Below are 17,573 nucleotides of genomic sequence, written 5' to 3' on the forward strand. Positions count from 1 at the left end.
AGTTACATTTATTAAAAGCTACTTCAGAAGCTTGACAGATAAACACATTCATTCAATTATTTTCCAATATACAAACATCCTCTCTTTGTCTTAAGCCTAACATGCTGAAATCGGCTCTGTTAAGTTTTCACATTCAAAATTATGAATGACATACGAATCACGTACTGGACTTGACAATTATTTTATTCAAATCGGCGAATTTCGCCAAATGGTGAATAGTTTGCAACATTTCAATCATAAAATAGTGGCCAAATATTGCATATTTACTTATATACTGACATCTTACATGACACTAACATGCTTAACCCGAACTGCTGACGCTGACGCGTGTGGCGCCTGGCCTTTCTCACACTTCCGCGTTCTCAGAGCGGAAGCTTCCTTTAGTACAGTAAAACAACTTCCGCTGCAGACAGTGCATACACCGCAGATTTTTTTATTTTTTTTTTATTGAACATAAACAAAATGTACATCAATAATGGCATTATATTCATAAATGAAAACAATGCAACAAATAACAGAGCGGAATTATTATGTCCTATTTTATAGTAATGGGAAGTCCGATCCATTTCGTCACCATGAAGTCTCTAGCAAGTAATGCTAACATACCGGAGTCATGTTTTCACGCTCATACATTTAAATAAAGCCATATGTGAACGCGTATTGCTGATTGTTAAATTTTATTCAATTCAGTTATAATAATAATGGCGTTTATTTTCATTAGTGTTTCTGTAATCCTGCGTGTCGAATATTACTGATTGATTTATTACATCGTGGATAAGTTTCCCACATTAAAGTTCAGTAGGTAAAGCACCCAATACAGACACAGTGCATAAACGTGGATAGGTTCTACGTCTTACATTAAACTAGTCATAAAAACATTTCTAGTACGTTTTGGATGTCATTAAAGAAACAGTTCGCTCCATGCTCGTTTTTGTCCTCGGTACACGCGTGCATGCGGCTCACTATTCAGATTGCTCGGTAAACTTCGACTATTTCGGTTCTTTTTGAGTCGGGCACGACCGAAGATCTGACTTTCGATTCTGCCTGTAGGGTTGATTCCTTCATTTCGAACAGGTTCTTTGGTTCAGTAACCGGTCTAGTAACTCGTAAGAGCCGCCTACCTGTATGATTCCAACTTGTTCATTCCGAACTCTGTGTCTGGCTAATCTGCATTTAATTAATGAAATTCAGTTTCTTGAAAATGTCCATCACAGTTAGCTACACAATTTATGAAGTCTAATTAAAAAAAGATACAAGTTATTTATAGTTTGTTTTAGTAACATCAAGTACAAATGCCTACTTAATTCCCGATACTTTAATTTTCAAATATTTTTAAATGGTTCAAAATAACACAGGAAGAAACAACTGTTTTATAAATCTGTTTTATTTGTTTTTATAAATCTTTTATTCGGATACTTTAAAACGTCTCGACGCATTGCAAATCCTCGGTAATACTCGGCAAACTGCGACAGTCCGGCACATTCGGTTCTTTTTAAATTTTGTTAGACAGTTCAACGTGCTGCGTAGCCAATTTTCTTTTTTATTTATTTATTTATTTATTTATTTATTTATTTTTTTTTTAGATTTTTATTTTATTGAAGCATTCATTGATAAACAATATGGAAAACATATAATTCACAAAGGCAGACAATACCAGGGGAGCATAGGGCTAACAAAAAAACAAAAATCACAAATCAGCACTGAAAGATGTTAAACAGGGTGAATAGATGCAAGGTCTTGATAGCTTTCCTGTTTTTAGAGTATAGGATTGTCTTAATGTATTGTTTTGCTGCGTAGCCAATAAATTTACTTCAGCTGTGCATCTTGCGTCATCAACCCGGAACTAAAGTTCGATGTTGTGAACCGGCTCGACCGGTTACTTGCTGAGAATCGGCTCAAAAGAACTATTCTTTCAAGAATTGGACATCACTTCATCTTAAATGCTAATAAAGTATAGATGTCATGTTGTTTTATTATTTTAAACAGGATGTATGTGAGCAGGGACCACGTCACAAAGTTTTTATCAGAGGAATGCAAGAATATAATACAAACAAGAGTGAATTTACACATTAAAGAGCATTAGAACAAGACAAGGGTATACAATAAGTCACTGTAAAGATTCTACAGTGTGTTTGTGATGATAATGATCACATTGCTTTCATGTACTCACGTTATCTCCATGTATGATATAAGATCCATATAAAATGTTCAATTTACGGCTCTATTTGTTGGTCACGACACGAATATCAATGTGTGTGTGTGTGTGTGTGTGTGTGTGTGTGTGTGTGTGTGTGTGTGTGTGTGTTATCCACGTGTGTATGTATGTGTGTAAGCGTGTGTAAGTTTGGTGGAGACAAGGAAGCTTTTCAACTGAAATTGAAATAAATGTTGGATATTATAGACATTGTGTGATGTTCTTAACTGATTTACTTTAATCTTTTTCTTTTGGTTTGGTTTTTATGGTATAACCAATGTTTATATGGTTATTTTGCTGTGGTAGCATGTACCCCAGCCAACATTTCCATGTTGGCCCCTTGTGGGTTTTTGATGGGCTGTCACTTGGGCCCTGCATGGGCAACCCAAATGGGGCCCAGACAAATGTGTTCATCTGCTCCACATGGGTCCCATGTGTGTTAGTGTGTGGAAAGAAGATGGGGACATAGTGGACACTAAGAGGGGTCCATGTGGATGTTCATTATATCGGCCCACTTGGGTCCCAAATGGGTGCCAACAATGGGGCCAAGGTTGCTACAAATAGCACCCTTATGGGGCCCATATGGGTGATCATGCTGGACCCACAATGGCCCCTTATTATTTCCTCTTATAAGGGGCTTTTGTGGGGCCAGAGTGGGCTAAAAGTGGGCCCCTTTTTATTTAATAAACCTTATTGCTCTGGGTCAAGTTAATGTGCTATTCTGCACTTTTGAACCACTCCAACTCTGTTACATTGTTTTTTTAAACATGTGCCTGACCAAACCAATAATGCATAAAGCCACTTGAGTTTGTCTATAGCTCATAACATGATTTCAAATCATCAGGATGTGTAAATCATGTTTTTATTAAAGTTTATTACATCAAGGCAAAAAGACAGAACAAACCTCTAAAATAAATCTGGACAAAAAGGACTAATTTCTGGGCCTGAACAAACTCTTCAGCTTCATACCTATAGAAGAGCACAGAAAGACAAGATATAAAAAAGGCAATTTAGTCCATTTTAAATATTACCAAAACAGCAGAAAATTCACAGGAACATCACTTTAAGGCATTAATGACAAAAGGCCATGCAAATTAATTTTCTCTCTACACAACTGAAAAAAATGTCACTTAAAGGGATAGTTCACCCAAAAATGAAAAAATGTCATTAACTCACCCGTATGCCATCCCAGATGTGTGTGAGTTTCTTCAGCAGAACACAAACTAAGATTTTTTGGTCCATACAATGCGGTGTATGCGTGCCAAAATTTGGAAGCTCCGAAAATCACACAAGTCTGCATAAAAGTAATTCATATGACTCCAGTGGTTTAATCCATGTCTTCAGAGGATCTGATATGTGTGGGTGGGAAACCGATCAATATTTAAGTAAATAAAAAAAACATTATCCTCCCTCCTCAGTCAGTCTCCACTTTAACTTTCACATTCTTCTTCTTGTGTTTTTGGTGATTCACATTCTTCATGAATACACCCCATACTGGGCAGGGAGAAAAATTCCTAGCAAAAATTGACTTAAAGGTTTAGTTCACCCAAAAATGAAAATCATCTCATGATTTACTTAACTTTAAGCCATCCAGATGTGTATGACTTTCCTTCATTAGCAGAACTGAAGTGAAGATTTCTTATAAACATATTTCCGCTCTTTTTGTCCATACAATGGAAGTTTACAGGTGCCATCATCCACCTGGTTCAAAAGGCATATTTAGGCAGAATAAAAGTAATCCATACATTTTTGTCAATCAATTAATGTCTTCTGAAGCAAATCGATAGGTTTACGTAAAGAAATAAAATAAATATAATAATAATAATAATAATAATATATATATATATATATATATATATATATATATATATATATATATATATATAGTTAAAACTTTATTAACTTAAAAAAAGCTACTTGAAGCAACGATTTAAAGTAAAAAAAAAAAGGTTTAATCTATTTATTTCTCACACAACCTATTGGTTTGCTTCAGAAGACATTAATTGACTGCAGTCTTGTGGATTACTTATATTATCTGTAAATATGCCTTTTGGACCAGGACATTTATACTTCCATTGTATGAGGAAAAGAGCGGTCGCTCTTTCAAGCCCTCGAGAGGGATGAAGGCGACCGGAGGCAGCAGTTCCAGAGAGAGAGAGAGAGAGAGTTATGGGCAGTTGCCCGACACCTGTGTGTGTTTGTCTTTTTGCTCAAGTTTATTATTCAAATATTATTTATATTGTTAAGCTGGTTCTCGCCTCCTCCTTTCCATGGAACTGTGTTAAACTGGTGCCGCAACCCGGCAAGGAGGAGGGATGTGTCGTAGTAGAGTTTTCAGCACCCCTTCATGCTGCACACCCTGCCCCTAATCAGGCTAATCAAGCACTTAAGAGGGATAAAGGCGACCAGAGGCGGCAGTTCCAGTGAGAGAGTTATGGGTAGCTGCCTGACACCTGTGTGTGTTTGTCTTTTTTCTCAAGTTTATTATTCAAATATTATTTATATTGTTAAGCTTGTTCTCACCATTTTTTTTTAGAAAAACTGTGATCGTTCATAGACAGATTGATGAGCGGATGTTTGGTTACGCTACTATTCGGAGCTGGATGTGATGACACGTGGACAGTGATAATGGCCTATAATACACAAGGTTCCTGTTCAGCTTCTTAAATTTGAGTACCGTCTTCAATGATTTGATTGGCTATTTCAAATGACATTGACGAGCGGCGTTAAGACTACTGTGCACGCTAAACATGTACATTTTTAAACCATTATGTTATTACTGCAACAACTTAATGGCAATTAAACAGCAGTGCATAATGAACTGCAGCAGAACAGCAACAATTATATAAATTATTGGTGGTGGGAGGCAATCTGGTCATATCTGATTATTGGGGGCAGGGACTTGTCTTGGTTATGGCCCTGAGTATGGGAGACCTAAGTTCTCGTCCTGCATTGAAACCAGGAAATCATTGCATTTGCATAATCAGTGATGAGTGCAATTAAAAGGTTCCATTATCCTTCTAAGATTACATTTTTTACTCCACTGATGGTTAGGTTTAAGGTTTGGGGGTAGAGTTAATAAAATATGAATTCCTGTTTACTGTCATACACCCTTCACAGCTAATGTCCAAAAATGTCCATGTCCAAATTCACTGTAAGGTCAGTCTAATTTTCTGTGCACTTAGTGTATATGACATTTTAAACATACTAATGCTTCCAGTTAGTACTGAGTCAAATCTTTTCACATTTGGCAGATGCTTATTTCCAAAGCAACTTTGTTGTGATTCAACCTTGATGTGATTGTGATTCCTGGGAATTGAACCCACTATCTTCATATTTTTAGTTACATGCTCTACCAGTAGAGCAACAGGAACATCTTGCAGTACTTTCCAAGTATCTTGCTTCTTAAAATCTTATTAAATCATCTTAAATCTTATACTTATCAAATACAGAGTGGACATACTTGTCAACACTCAAGATGTGTGAGATGCCTTTAAAACCATTTTGTTGTGTAGTTCATGTTGCTTAACTAATTTGAAGTGTGCTTTCATCTACGTCAAACAGCCTCACTGATAACATAATGTCTATTGAGAGGAAATGACTGCCAAATAGAAACTTTAGCAAGACCTGCCACTGTTTCAGAAGTCTCACACGTGACTGACATGATACTGATATAAAATGATCTACAACGTTTCGTGAATATGATGGCAAATCATGTTAGAGCATCAACACAAATGACATGGATACTGAATGATGATTTTCATATAAAGTTTTGAATGTTGTGGTTCCTATCTGGCTTTTAATTACAACAGTGGAATATAGAATTTGAGAATATGAAAAAAAAAACTAAAAAAAAACTTACAGAACAGGTTCACAGTCAAGGTGGCACTAACTTTACCAGGTATTATCACTATAGGCACTATTATATCTCTCTCCCATGTTTCCTTTTTTTAGAATTTTGACCTTGTTTCTGCTTTTCTGTTAAATGGGTAAAGCAGGGCAAGACAAGTTTATTAGAATTGAATAGTTCACTCAAGTTCACCAAAAAATGAAAATTCAGTCTTTATTTATTCTTCCTCATGTTGTGCTAAACTCTATGGCCTAAATAATTTTTCCAGAAAACAAAGGGGGACATTTGGGAAATCTCCTATTCGCTGTTGTCCATACAATGGCAGTGGATGGTGACCATCTCTTACAGATTCAAAAGGACGCAAAAGTATAATTCAGAAGTCTAATAAATAATTACACGTGACCCGTGCCTTGTTCTGAAGGCATACGATAAGGTTTGATCAGACACAAACCAATATGTAATGTATTGTTTAGTAACAATCTTGACTGGCTATAGCTCTCCTGTGCACGTTCATTAGAGTGCTTGAGAGCAGCAGCTCAGCAGCCCCTGCTTGCGAGATTGGGCGTTGTTGTTGCTACAACTGGAGCTCCACAATGAAATTCAAAGAAACAGGGAAACCATACAGCTGCAAACACACCAGTGCACCAAATGTAAAAATCATATTGGAAGAGATTCAAGTTGTAGAAGAGATGCATTTCTATGCCCAGCCTTTGCATGAACCAGAAATCGAACTGAGAGAGATGGGAGAGGCTTTAACGCAATGCAAAAGATTTGGGTGTACTGCCCATATACACTCACTGAGCACTTTATTAGGAATACATGGTACACCTACTTATTCATGCGATTATCTAATCAGTCAAATGTGTGGCAGCAGTGGAATGCATAAAATCAAGCAAATATGGGTCAGGAGCTTCAGTTAATGTTCACATAAACCATCAGAATGAGGAAATCTTTTTTTATCTCAGTGATTTCGACCGTGGCATGATTGTTGGTGCCAGACAGGCTTGTTTGAGTATTTCTGTAACTGCTAATCTCCTGGGACTTTCATTCTGATGAGAGTGGTCAACAGAAAATGGACAGACTGGTTCGAGCTGACAGAAAGGCTACGGAAACACAGACAACCACTCGGTACAATTGTAGTGAGCAGAATAGCATATCAGAATGCACTTCGAACCTTGAGATGGTCTAGCACTTTATTAGGACCATAGTGTTCCTAATAAAGTGCTCAGTAAGTGTACACTCTTTCATCCTGAACACCAGAGCCCTCAGCAAGTTGTTTTATGGCCCAAGTAGTCTTTTGTGGCCCAATGTCTCTTGTGTGTCAGTGTTACTGAAGTGGAAGTAGTCAACAGCTTCAGGTTCCTAAGGTCCACATCAGACTTTGACTAGCACCTGAAAACCTCCACATTATAAAAGGCCCAACAACTCAACTATCCCTAGATGCAATGAAAGTGAATGGTGACTGAGGCTGTCATTCTTCCTTGCATCTCCTCTGTCCCATTGAGAGAAAGAAAAAAAAGCCATTTAGATTGGGGATAACATGAGGGTGAGTAAATGATGACAAAATTCTCATTTTGGGGTGAACTATCCCTGAACTAAACCTAAATTGGTTTCTTCATACAAAAACAATGTTAAGTCAGTGACTGAATGAGCAGCAAGGCAGCTGTCTTCAGTTTTGGACATATCCCGACAGTTTGGTGTTGGTAAATGTTAAAATATATGACATGCTCCAGTCTATTGTTGTGCAAAAATTGCTACAGCAACCAGTTAACCACTCCAAGCCTCGCTTAGCGCTCTATCGCAACTGAAACTAGCTTCTAGCTCTAGTTATATAACTATTTTGCTGACTCAGAAGCTCACACCACGGCAGCAGGTTTGAAGTTTCTTGGCCCGTGTTACATCGCTTTTACATAGGTAATCTCATTCGAGTGAAACATGGATTGCTGTTATTACAGTAAAGAGTTGACTCTAGAGCTGCTGGTAACTGCTCTATTTAGGTAAGTTTTGATGTAAGAACAGTCATGTTTTAACAGCCCTCGCTCACTCATTTTGACACACCTTATTTATGATAAAATAGGATTATGATGTTAAATGATGTCAATGTGTGCATCATTTTTAATGATTTTCCATTTTAGAGCATGGGGTTAGCATGTCTGTTTGCCCCAAATTCTTGAACTATAGCATAGGATGTAAACAAGATAAATGAACTAATCTCAACAGGGGAAAGATAATTAAACCACATTAACCAAAAATGGAACTGTTTGCTACATTGTTGCAATAATTTATTTACTTTTCTTTAAATAACTTGATATAACATCAGGAATCAGTACAAAGCCATTAGAAAAATACAGTAACAATAATATTCAAGTTGCAGTATTTCAAGAAATATAAAAAATAAATAAAGTTCACAAAAACATTTTTATACATTCGCAGTTTTCAAGTAATTTCATTAAGTTGGCAAAATGCAACTAATTGTCAGAATAACACTGGTCAATATGACTCAAATAACACTTGATTTATAATAACACTTTTTGTTTGATCTAAAATATTGCCATGGTAACACTTTCCAGAACTTCTGAAACTGAAGACTCAAAGAGGCATTGCAGTGCAGCATAAAGTAGTGTGATTTAATGGTGAGGTGTAGGCAATAAATAAGTTAAAGGCAATTTGCATATGGCTATCTGTGCCTGTATACTGTGAAGCTGTTTTTCATTGTGCATTCTTCATAATCAGAGTATTCAGACTTGATTCAAGTACAATCCAGAGTCCATCCTAGTAGTGCTTGACTCTCTTTGATGCCAGATATTTTTCAATGTAATTGAACAGCAAATCAAGCTCTCCCATGGCTTTGTCAACGCCCTTTCCTTCTAACTATAAAGAAAAGAATAGGACAAGGTCAAACTTTGGAATAGCTTTCAGAAAAGAAAAAAACATTCTGTCCATTGTTTATTATTTGTAAATAGTTTGATGGAATTATGTGGCAGATAGATTTAATAAAAGAAAACAAATAACAAAACATGATGTTTCAGACATGTTAACGTGCTTACCTTTTCATACGAGTTCTTTATGTTGGAGATCTCAAAAGGCTTTTGACATGAAAAGTAATTCCTCTGTAACAGAGAAAGTCGTGTGTTATCCAATGTAGTTTGCAATATTAAAGACACCTACTTTGCCTCACAATAGCATTGCACAACAACTCTTAGATATTTTGATTCACGTGCAACAGTTCTTGCTACCCAAAGTCACATGTTTTTTTTTTTTACACATGGTGTCTTAATTATGACATTTCGAAGAGACCTAAACGTTTTTCAAAAGTAATGCTCACCATTATAACAGCACCTGAATGACATGGCTCATGTAATTGCATAAGCAACACTAACTATGGTAAGGTCTGGAGCCCCTTTTCTTTTTCTTTTCGTAATTTATTAACATTTTTATATTACAATATGAAAAAGCATTATGAGCAACCCCGCTGAGAAGAACAATATAATAATAATATTAATAATAAACAGCTTAAACCAGCCTTGCTGTTCTATGAAGAACTTTTAAAAATGCTTTCAGCTGCGTCTATGAAGCGTTCTGTGTGAACGGCCCCTGAGAGGGGCACTTGTCAGATGGTAAGCCTAGCAATACAGCACTGCCTTTTTTTCCCTTTTTTTTTATTATATATATATATATGAGAGAGAGAGAGAGAGAGAGAGAGAGAGAGAGAGAGAGAGAGAGAGAGAGGCTGACTTACGCATTTCAGCATATCCCTCTTGAGCTCCTGGAATATATTCCCAATGGAGTCGATGGGTGTTTTGAATTGGTTCTTCTTGACAGCTTTAGGCAGGACGGTCTCCAAGTAGAAGCGCAGTATTTCGTTCATGGCATGACACCCGTAAGGACTCTGTGGATGATAGACATAAGGATTATCCTTGATGAACTGTTGCAGCCACCCACGGTAATAGCATTTTATTTTGGCTCCGTGTAGCGCGAGACGTTTGATGAGATTTGAGGATGGTTTGCATACACGTCGGCTGTAACCTTTAGTTTCAGTATGATTACTTCTGCTGTTACTTATTTAAATGGGAACTATTGCTGATGTAGCCTAGTGCAGTGGGAGTAAATGAGCGGAACGTGTCACTTACATTTATGCTGTGTTCCACAGTATCGTCTATTAATGCACCTAAGTCGTCAGTTGACTGCTGTAAAGAACAAATGAAAATACAAATCGATTAGAGAGTACCTTAAACGTAATTATAGCACGTAATGAGGCAAAATATGGATTTGCAAAGCTCAGATTTCAAGCTATATATCTGAGCTAGAGAGTAGCCTCAGTATACTTACATAAAAATTCTGTATTTCACTATATGACGAACGGAGCTCCTTCAGCCTCACAGGAAAACCTTCTACCAAAGAGCAGCACTCAGATTTGCAGTCAACTTTTCTGCAATGAGCTTTGTCAGAAAGCAGAAACATGATAAGAGAAAACATGACTCCAGAGAAAATCATTCTTTAGTCCTCTTCTTTGCTGATAACCCTTTCTTGTTATTCAGATATCAGTTATTCAGACCCCACAAGAGAGGAGATGTACAGATGAGCTTTGGGGTGTCGTTATTTTATAGAGATCCCTGTTTCCTGGGGGGTTGATCAATTACTGGTAATCATATGGACTTGTGTCATTCTCAGAACAGGAACAGGAAAATTTTTGAATGAACTTTGATGTTATTCTATTATCCAACAATTTATTATAGATAATACTGTATGATATTTAAAAAATATATATATATTTCAACAATTATATACATTTATATTGTTAAAATGAATGGATGTGATTAATTGAAACGTTAAACACATTCATTTTTCTTAATGCGATTAACATATTTACCGCTTTGACATTAGATTGTGACATTTCATTCAGCTATGAGTGAGTTCTGAACACTGGTTGGACTAGAGAAGAACCTTTACAATGTGTTTGGGCTTCTGGAGTCATCACACTGACACACACACCACAAAACACACACACAATAGTGATTCCATGTCAACCATCAAATGATGGAGAAATTACCTCTTAACCATATTTTTTTGTACAAAACAAACCCAGATGGGACTTCTGAAAAGCTGCATTCACATGACTAGCTAGAGTGAAGTATCAGCGTCTTCCCGGTACTGTGTTGCACTTCCGTTTTACCGGACAATTTGGATAAAGTATCATTACGTGGACAGAGCCAGCACTTAATATAAAAAAAGACATTCTCTGCAAGCGCTTTTCATGTGGAGTTCAAAATGGCGCAAATCACGTGAATGCGGCTTCGTGATTGCTGCGGATGATGAGGGTTTTAAGAGATTTGAAGCCCATTGCAATGCAAAGTCAATTTATGGGGAGTACACATTCTAATCGATTAATTTCGATTAACTATGAAAAATCATGAGATTAATCGTGATTGAATATTTTAATCGACTGAAAGCACTAATATGTATTGATTATAATTTGTGGCCTTCAATCAACTCTCTGTCTCTCTCTGTCTCTCTCTCTCTCTCTCTATATATATGTGTGTGTGTGTGTGTGTGTGTGTGTGTGTGTGTGTGTGTGTGTGTGCTTTATTTGTTAACCTTTAATAATGTTTTTTTTTTTGGCAGTTGCTGGAATCTTAAGAAACTTCTCAGACAAAAACAGTGAACTGGATAAACTCTCATCTCAGGCATTTCATTTTACGCAGATTATGGAAATTCTTTATGTATAGTGGTCCAACTCTCACAGGTGAGCATAAACTCACACATACTGTAAGCGGTCCAGTGTGGTTTTAGGTGACAATTAATTGGTGTTCTGTACCACAGAGACTTTTCACATTTACCCCTGGCTCTGTTGACTGTAAAATTATAAATGCCTCCCACCCCCTGCACCTGGCAAGATTCTGTCCTCTTACGCATGTTGTAGCTTTGTTTGTTCAGCCAGCTCTGTACTTGGATTGTCTTGCTTCTGCTTCCAACCCTATAGTCATAAGATCTAGAAATCAATACCACATTGTAATGTTTGTTTTCTAACCCATTGTTAACAAGGTTTCCAGCACCTGTTGTGTGTGAAGTACAAGATCTTTTATTGAATGAAAATGAGCAGTGTAAACATTGTGCTAAATATCTCTTTTTTTCACTTAAGTAATATACTGTATTATAAAACAAAATAAAAATGACAAGGCAAGTATTTGATCAGTCAACTGGGCTCTTTGTTATTGTGAATAATGAATCACAACCAGTGAAACAACACTGGAAGCTTGATGTCTCATAGACGAACATTGCACAATCACTAAGAAATGTTTGAAATTGGTAAAATTTTTGAATGAAAAAGGATTTCCCTTTGAGAAATGTTATGAATAGCAACCAACAATACATAGACATAATCTGTGTTACCAAATCAATAACAAATCTCATATAGGATTTTTATGATTGTTTAGCGTGTCATTAAGAATTAGGCACAGACAATGGACTCAATACATATTTTGAGTGTGAAATAAATTTGTCAGATATTATCATGGGGATGAATCTATTTGCCCATCGCTGTAATCAGTAATATTGCATAGCTAAACCCAGTTTGGACCATTGCAGCTGGACTCATAATTGCTCATGCTAGGCAATAGTAATATATTAAATGCTACAGTAATTCTAATCAAGAGAACTGCTCTTGCTTCTTTACATTGAGTTAGCTGAATTCTTTTCAGTGCAGGCTGTTACCAGAAACAGGTAAGAGCTACAGAATTGCATTAGTTGTCATTAATTAAGTAACATAAGCATGAATGAGCTAACCTATTCCATGACTTACTTTAACACCATGCATACAATAATGGGTGAACCTCACATAATGCTTGAGAGTAAAAAAACAGTCCAACCCATGATGCAAAACGGGTGTTTTTTTTCTCTCCAACACACTGAGGTGAGACATTAACCTCAGAGATAGGCACAGGTTACTGAAAGTTAGCGAACGTAATGGAGGCTCGTTGCTTAAAAAATACAAAGGAATTTAGTGCTGCTTGTATGCATTTGGGAACTAAAACATTCATCCTGTGGAAAGCTGGGGGTGACAATGCTACATTTCAGAATTGAGAGACCCACCATTATGCCCTCAGATCACTTAGATCTTTATGGTTTTTTGTGTGTTTGTTATACAAATATAGAGGATATGAAGAACTGGCACTTATAAAAAAAGAAAACCTGTGAAAATTGTTGATGTGATAATGATTTATATAAAAAGTCATTAATAAGCAAATCTTATATCTGCAAATCCCATGTAAGTAAATTAAAGCTGCTGTAAGTGATTTTTTTATTGAATGACATGCAGAAAACACCCCTTTTACCTGTTAGAAATCCCTGAAATAGGTGCTATGAAATATCACATCTGTTTCTGTAACAGCGCTCCATAAACAGCAGAGTAAAATATGTCTGCGGGCCGCGTCATGATCAGATCCTTTGTTTCTGCTTGTCAATCATTGTGCTCATTCACAGGGTAGCCCATATATGGTTCTTAAAGTGGCGTGACGATGTCCTGCTCTCGTGAATTGCTCAGGGGACGTACTCCCCTCCATCTGCTCCAAGGTGCTTCAGGTCTATCTGTGTGCATGTGTGTGTGCAACACATGTAATAACACCATCACAGTTGATAATGTGTTTTTTTGTATCTGTTGGGACCTGTTTGGTAAATTACTCAAAAAAGGTTTTTGTTATTTAAACAAATGACTTATTACTACTCTAAAATTGCAACCAGATTACATTAATGATTACGTTACGTCATTTTCTCTGTTCATTGACTGCTTACGGGGAACGCACATCCTTCAGTTGTCACAAAATGCAAACAGATCTAAATATTTACTTAATGTTTTAAATGTATTCTATATATATTATATTATTTTAGAAATTGTGTAACCCAAGTTAAAGCTATAGTATGTAATTTCTGCGACACTAGTGCCACCAAACATAATTGCAAAAATAAACAATGTTTTGAAAAAAGCTTTCCGAATACACCCCTTGTCTGCTGTTGTTCAAACGTCAGATAGCTCCGCCCCCAACTCATTCCATTGCTTAAATAATGTTGCTGGGGCGTGTCAAAGCAGGTCACTCAAAACAAACACAGTGTTTATTCTGCCACAGAGACAGTGTTTACAGTTTTCTGCATATTAGGCTGGGATTGAAGAAAGTATTTAAAAACTGAAAAAGTTACATAGATCTGCTTTAAGTATTTTTAATTGACAGTCATTAACTGTAATCTGATTACAAGAATGTGAAATGTAATGCACTACACTAATTTTTGTAATAAATAGTAATTAATTGACGCATTTTTCAAGTAAAGTCATACAGTATATTAAAAAAAAAACATTCATTGTCATTTTGCTTTTTTAACGTACAGGAAAGTCAAGAGAGACACAACGTTGGAGGTGAGATAGGGGGAAACAGATCTGCATATACACTGGCTGGATTTGATATAGAGCGCCACCACAACTGATGAATTGGGCACACGTGTCTGGGGGCTTTGAGGGGAAAGCCAAAAAAGACCGTTTTAGGTAAACACCCTGGCCCATCATTGATATCCTACATCATTAGTAAATGATATGTGTCATCCAGATGTTTTTTCTTTCTTTTTGACGGTTGAGAGTATTTGCATTTAGATACTGATCAAAACTGCTATATATCAGAAGATATGAATCTGGCTAATGAATGTGAACTTATCTTATGAAGTTAAGTTACACATCACCCATTTAAAGGTTCTCAAATGTAATATTTTGAGCTCTGGGCTACATTACTGGGCACTACTACTGTGTTATTGTTTCCAGTGAAATAAATTGTTTTGCAAAAGCATGTATAGTCTTCTCTCAATATTACATGTTGATAACTATTTTTCATTACATTGTATTTTCAAAATCACAAATCACAGACTTTTTGACTTCTATTTGATTTTATTTATGCAATGGAAACTATAACTATAACTATAACTTAGGTTAAAGAAACATTCCTGGTTCAATACAAGTTAAGCTAAACCAAAAGCATGTGTGGCATGTCATTGATGACCCCACAAAAAAAAGATTAAAATGTCCCTCCTTTTAGTTTATGAAAATTAAAAGCCGAGATTCAGTGAGGCACTTACAATGCAAGTGAATGAGGACTATTTTTGGAGGGTTAAAATCGGATCGGTCACATTCAGTTCCATTGTAAGTGCCTCGCTTTTACCCATATTTTTGTTTTGTTTTTCATTAAATTGAGGGACAAGTTGAAATATTTTTTTGTGATTATCAACATTTTGCCACAAATGATGGCGATTGAGTTTAACTTTTATTGAAACTGAAATATTCCTTTAATATTTACAAGTACAAGCATGATTGAATCCTTATTCTGTCTGCCCCTGTATATTTTACATAAATGCATAGATGTGAAGTCCCAAATTGCCTGCAAAGTCAGAACGGTTTCTGTTAAGCAATAGTTTCGTTTGTGGTCAATGACTGAGTTAAAGAAGGCTAAAATCATGCTTTATTGACTCATTGACCTATAATATTAAGAATGATTACTATTAATGGAAGGCACATAACTTCTGTTTACTTAAATAAAGGTAATCATAAGATTGCATTGCATACGCTGAATCACACTCCCAACATCTGAGTTGCACAAACTCCCTTATTGATCAGCCATCTTGCGAGCAGGAGAAAAAAAGGCTTTACAGAATTTTTTACACTCATGGACCAGAGGCTTTCTGAAATGTCACAAGTGGAAGTCATTGTGAAGTAGCACTGGCAGGCCCTTGCCCCCACTAAGATCAACTAAAGCATCTTGTCTTTAAAGGAAATCCTTTAAAGGATTTCTCAAACAGTAAGGCTCACCACACCATCCTGCTGTGGTTTTAGTTCTCTTTTTTATTTTTTAAGATAAGGTGTTATACCCGCTGTTCTCATGGGTGTTCTGCAATGATGCAGTGATGCACCTGTCAACCAGTATGGGGCTGTTATGGCTCGTGCCTTTGCGGCACTTGTGCACACGTGACCGAGACTACATTCCAAAACAAATCAGCATGCATCCGCTGAATCGTCGTATGTTTTGCAACTTACAAGCTCCCTTCCTGTCACTGGAACACAATTTGCATGGTTTGTTATTAAGGGACAACATCATGAAATCGTCCTATAATAGACCTCAGGTTTATCAAGGGGTCATGGTGCAAATGACAGGGGGGTTTGGGGGAGAGAGGTTTTGACCCTTCAATTTGACCCCCCACATATGTCCCCCTTAACCTCCTGAGACCCCACGTCTTGTGGACATTACGTTTTGTCTTCGATATAGGCAATACATCATTTCATTTCATTTAAACCAACTGATCTCTGCTCAAGAGGCTCATTGATTTATCGCGAAATGGCACGCTGTTAAACACAACAGCCATGCATGTGGACTATAGGCCCCTTTTCCTTAAATTATCCTATATTCACTGTACATTATAAATGGATGCAAAATATTTGGTCTAAAAATTTTAGTAGGGGCTACTATTTACAAATCAAAAAGGGGAATGGAAAATGCACACAGCAGTCACGCTCTTGTTTCAGGAGGTTAAAAGCATTTTATAATTCACACACTGACCAATCAATGTTATTACTATTGGTTATCTCTGAACACTAACCTGCCTCAACAACACGTATGCACCCTGTACATTTCAGATGTGTAATACAGCGAATGACTCAACAGCATACATTTAGCAAACTTTTCTGTCCCAGATCACCCTCAAGGCAGTGATATCATGGATCAGAGGCTCATGTCATGTTGCAGTTATGGAGAATGTCATGCAATGCTGTGATAAAGCACAACATAATTCTGAGAATACAAATAACATAGCAGATAGTTTATAGGTCTTAAAGGTCAATTGATTCAGCACTAAGATTTAATATTGAGCCAGTTGCTTAGTCTGCAACTTTTGTCATAGTCTTGGGAAGTTTTAGAGGAAGTGTTTTACATGTACTTTGTATTAAACGTTCTTTCCAGTTGGTTAGAAGTGACCCACTGTACATTTTAGTTGGACAGGTTAAGCCTTTGCGCCTCTCATGAGTGGGGTCCAAGTTGGGGTGGCAAAGCTCATTTTTAGGGTGGCTTCTGCCACGGGGTGTGCCACCCTTCTGGCCCTACCCAAGATAATTTTTTTTTCTTTGGCTTTGTGCTTAATGAATGACTTTGCTTAGAATGCTTTCCTTGCCTAATTTTTTTTTTGTGCATAATTAGAAGTGCCAAATGATCAGCAAGAAATATAAGGCAGGACATTTCCCATTTTGCTGAAGTGGTTTCACTGAATTCATTAATGGTATTTCTTTTTTCTCATAAAACTGTTATGAGAACAACTTAGTGAATCATAAAATCTGTGCCAAGTCAGCTATGTATCGAACATTTCTACTACAGTCATCAGCAATTGTAAATGGAAATGTTCATGTTTCACAGTCTGTGTAACTGGAAGATTCATATGTTGTGCATGTACACATTTTTCTCCATGAGGATTGTATGTCTCCTTTCATACAAAGCAAAAGTGAATTATCATATA

The 17,573-nt window shown here is 36.7% G+C and overlaps 1 protein-coding gene across 1 annotated transcript; it reads right to left on the bottom strand.

Annotated features, from left to right (window-relative positions):
• Positions 1-8,482: 8,482 nt before the first annotated feature.
• LOC127626217 (interleukin-10-like) lies at positions 8,483-10,593 on the bottom strand. The gene is made up of 5 exons (XM_052101841.1): positions 10,374-10,593; positions 10,175-10,231; positions 9,784-9,933; positions 9,092-9,154; positions 8,483-8,915 (listed from the first exon to the last, which is right to left on the bottom strand). Exons 1-5 carry the CDS (start codon positions 10,536-10,538, stop codon positions 8,817-8,819), a joined length of 534 nt encoding a protein of 177 aa, XP_051957801.1. The 5' UTR covers positions 10,539-10,593; the 3' UTR covers positions 8,483-8,816.
• Positions 10,594-17,573: the final 6,980 nt, after the last annotated feature.

Source organism: Xyrauchen texanus, chromosome 32, assembly GCF_025860055.1.
Source record: "Xyrauchen texanus isolate HMW12.3.18 chromosome 32, RBS_HiC_50CHRs, whole genome shotgun sequence".
In the NCBI taxonomy this organism is placed as follows: Eukaryota; Metazoa; Chordata; class Actinopteri; order Cypriniformes; family Catostomidae; genus Xyrauchen; species Xyrauchen texanus.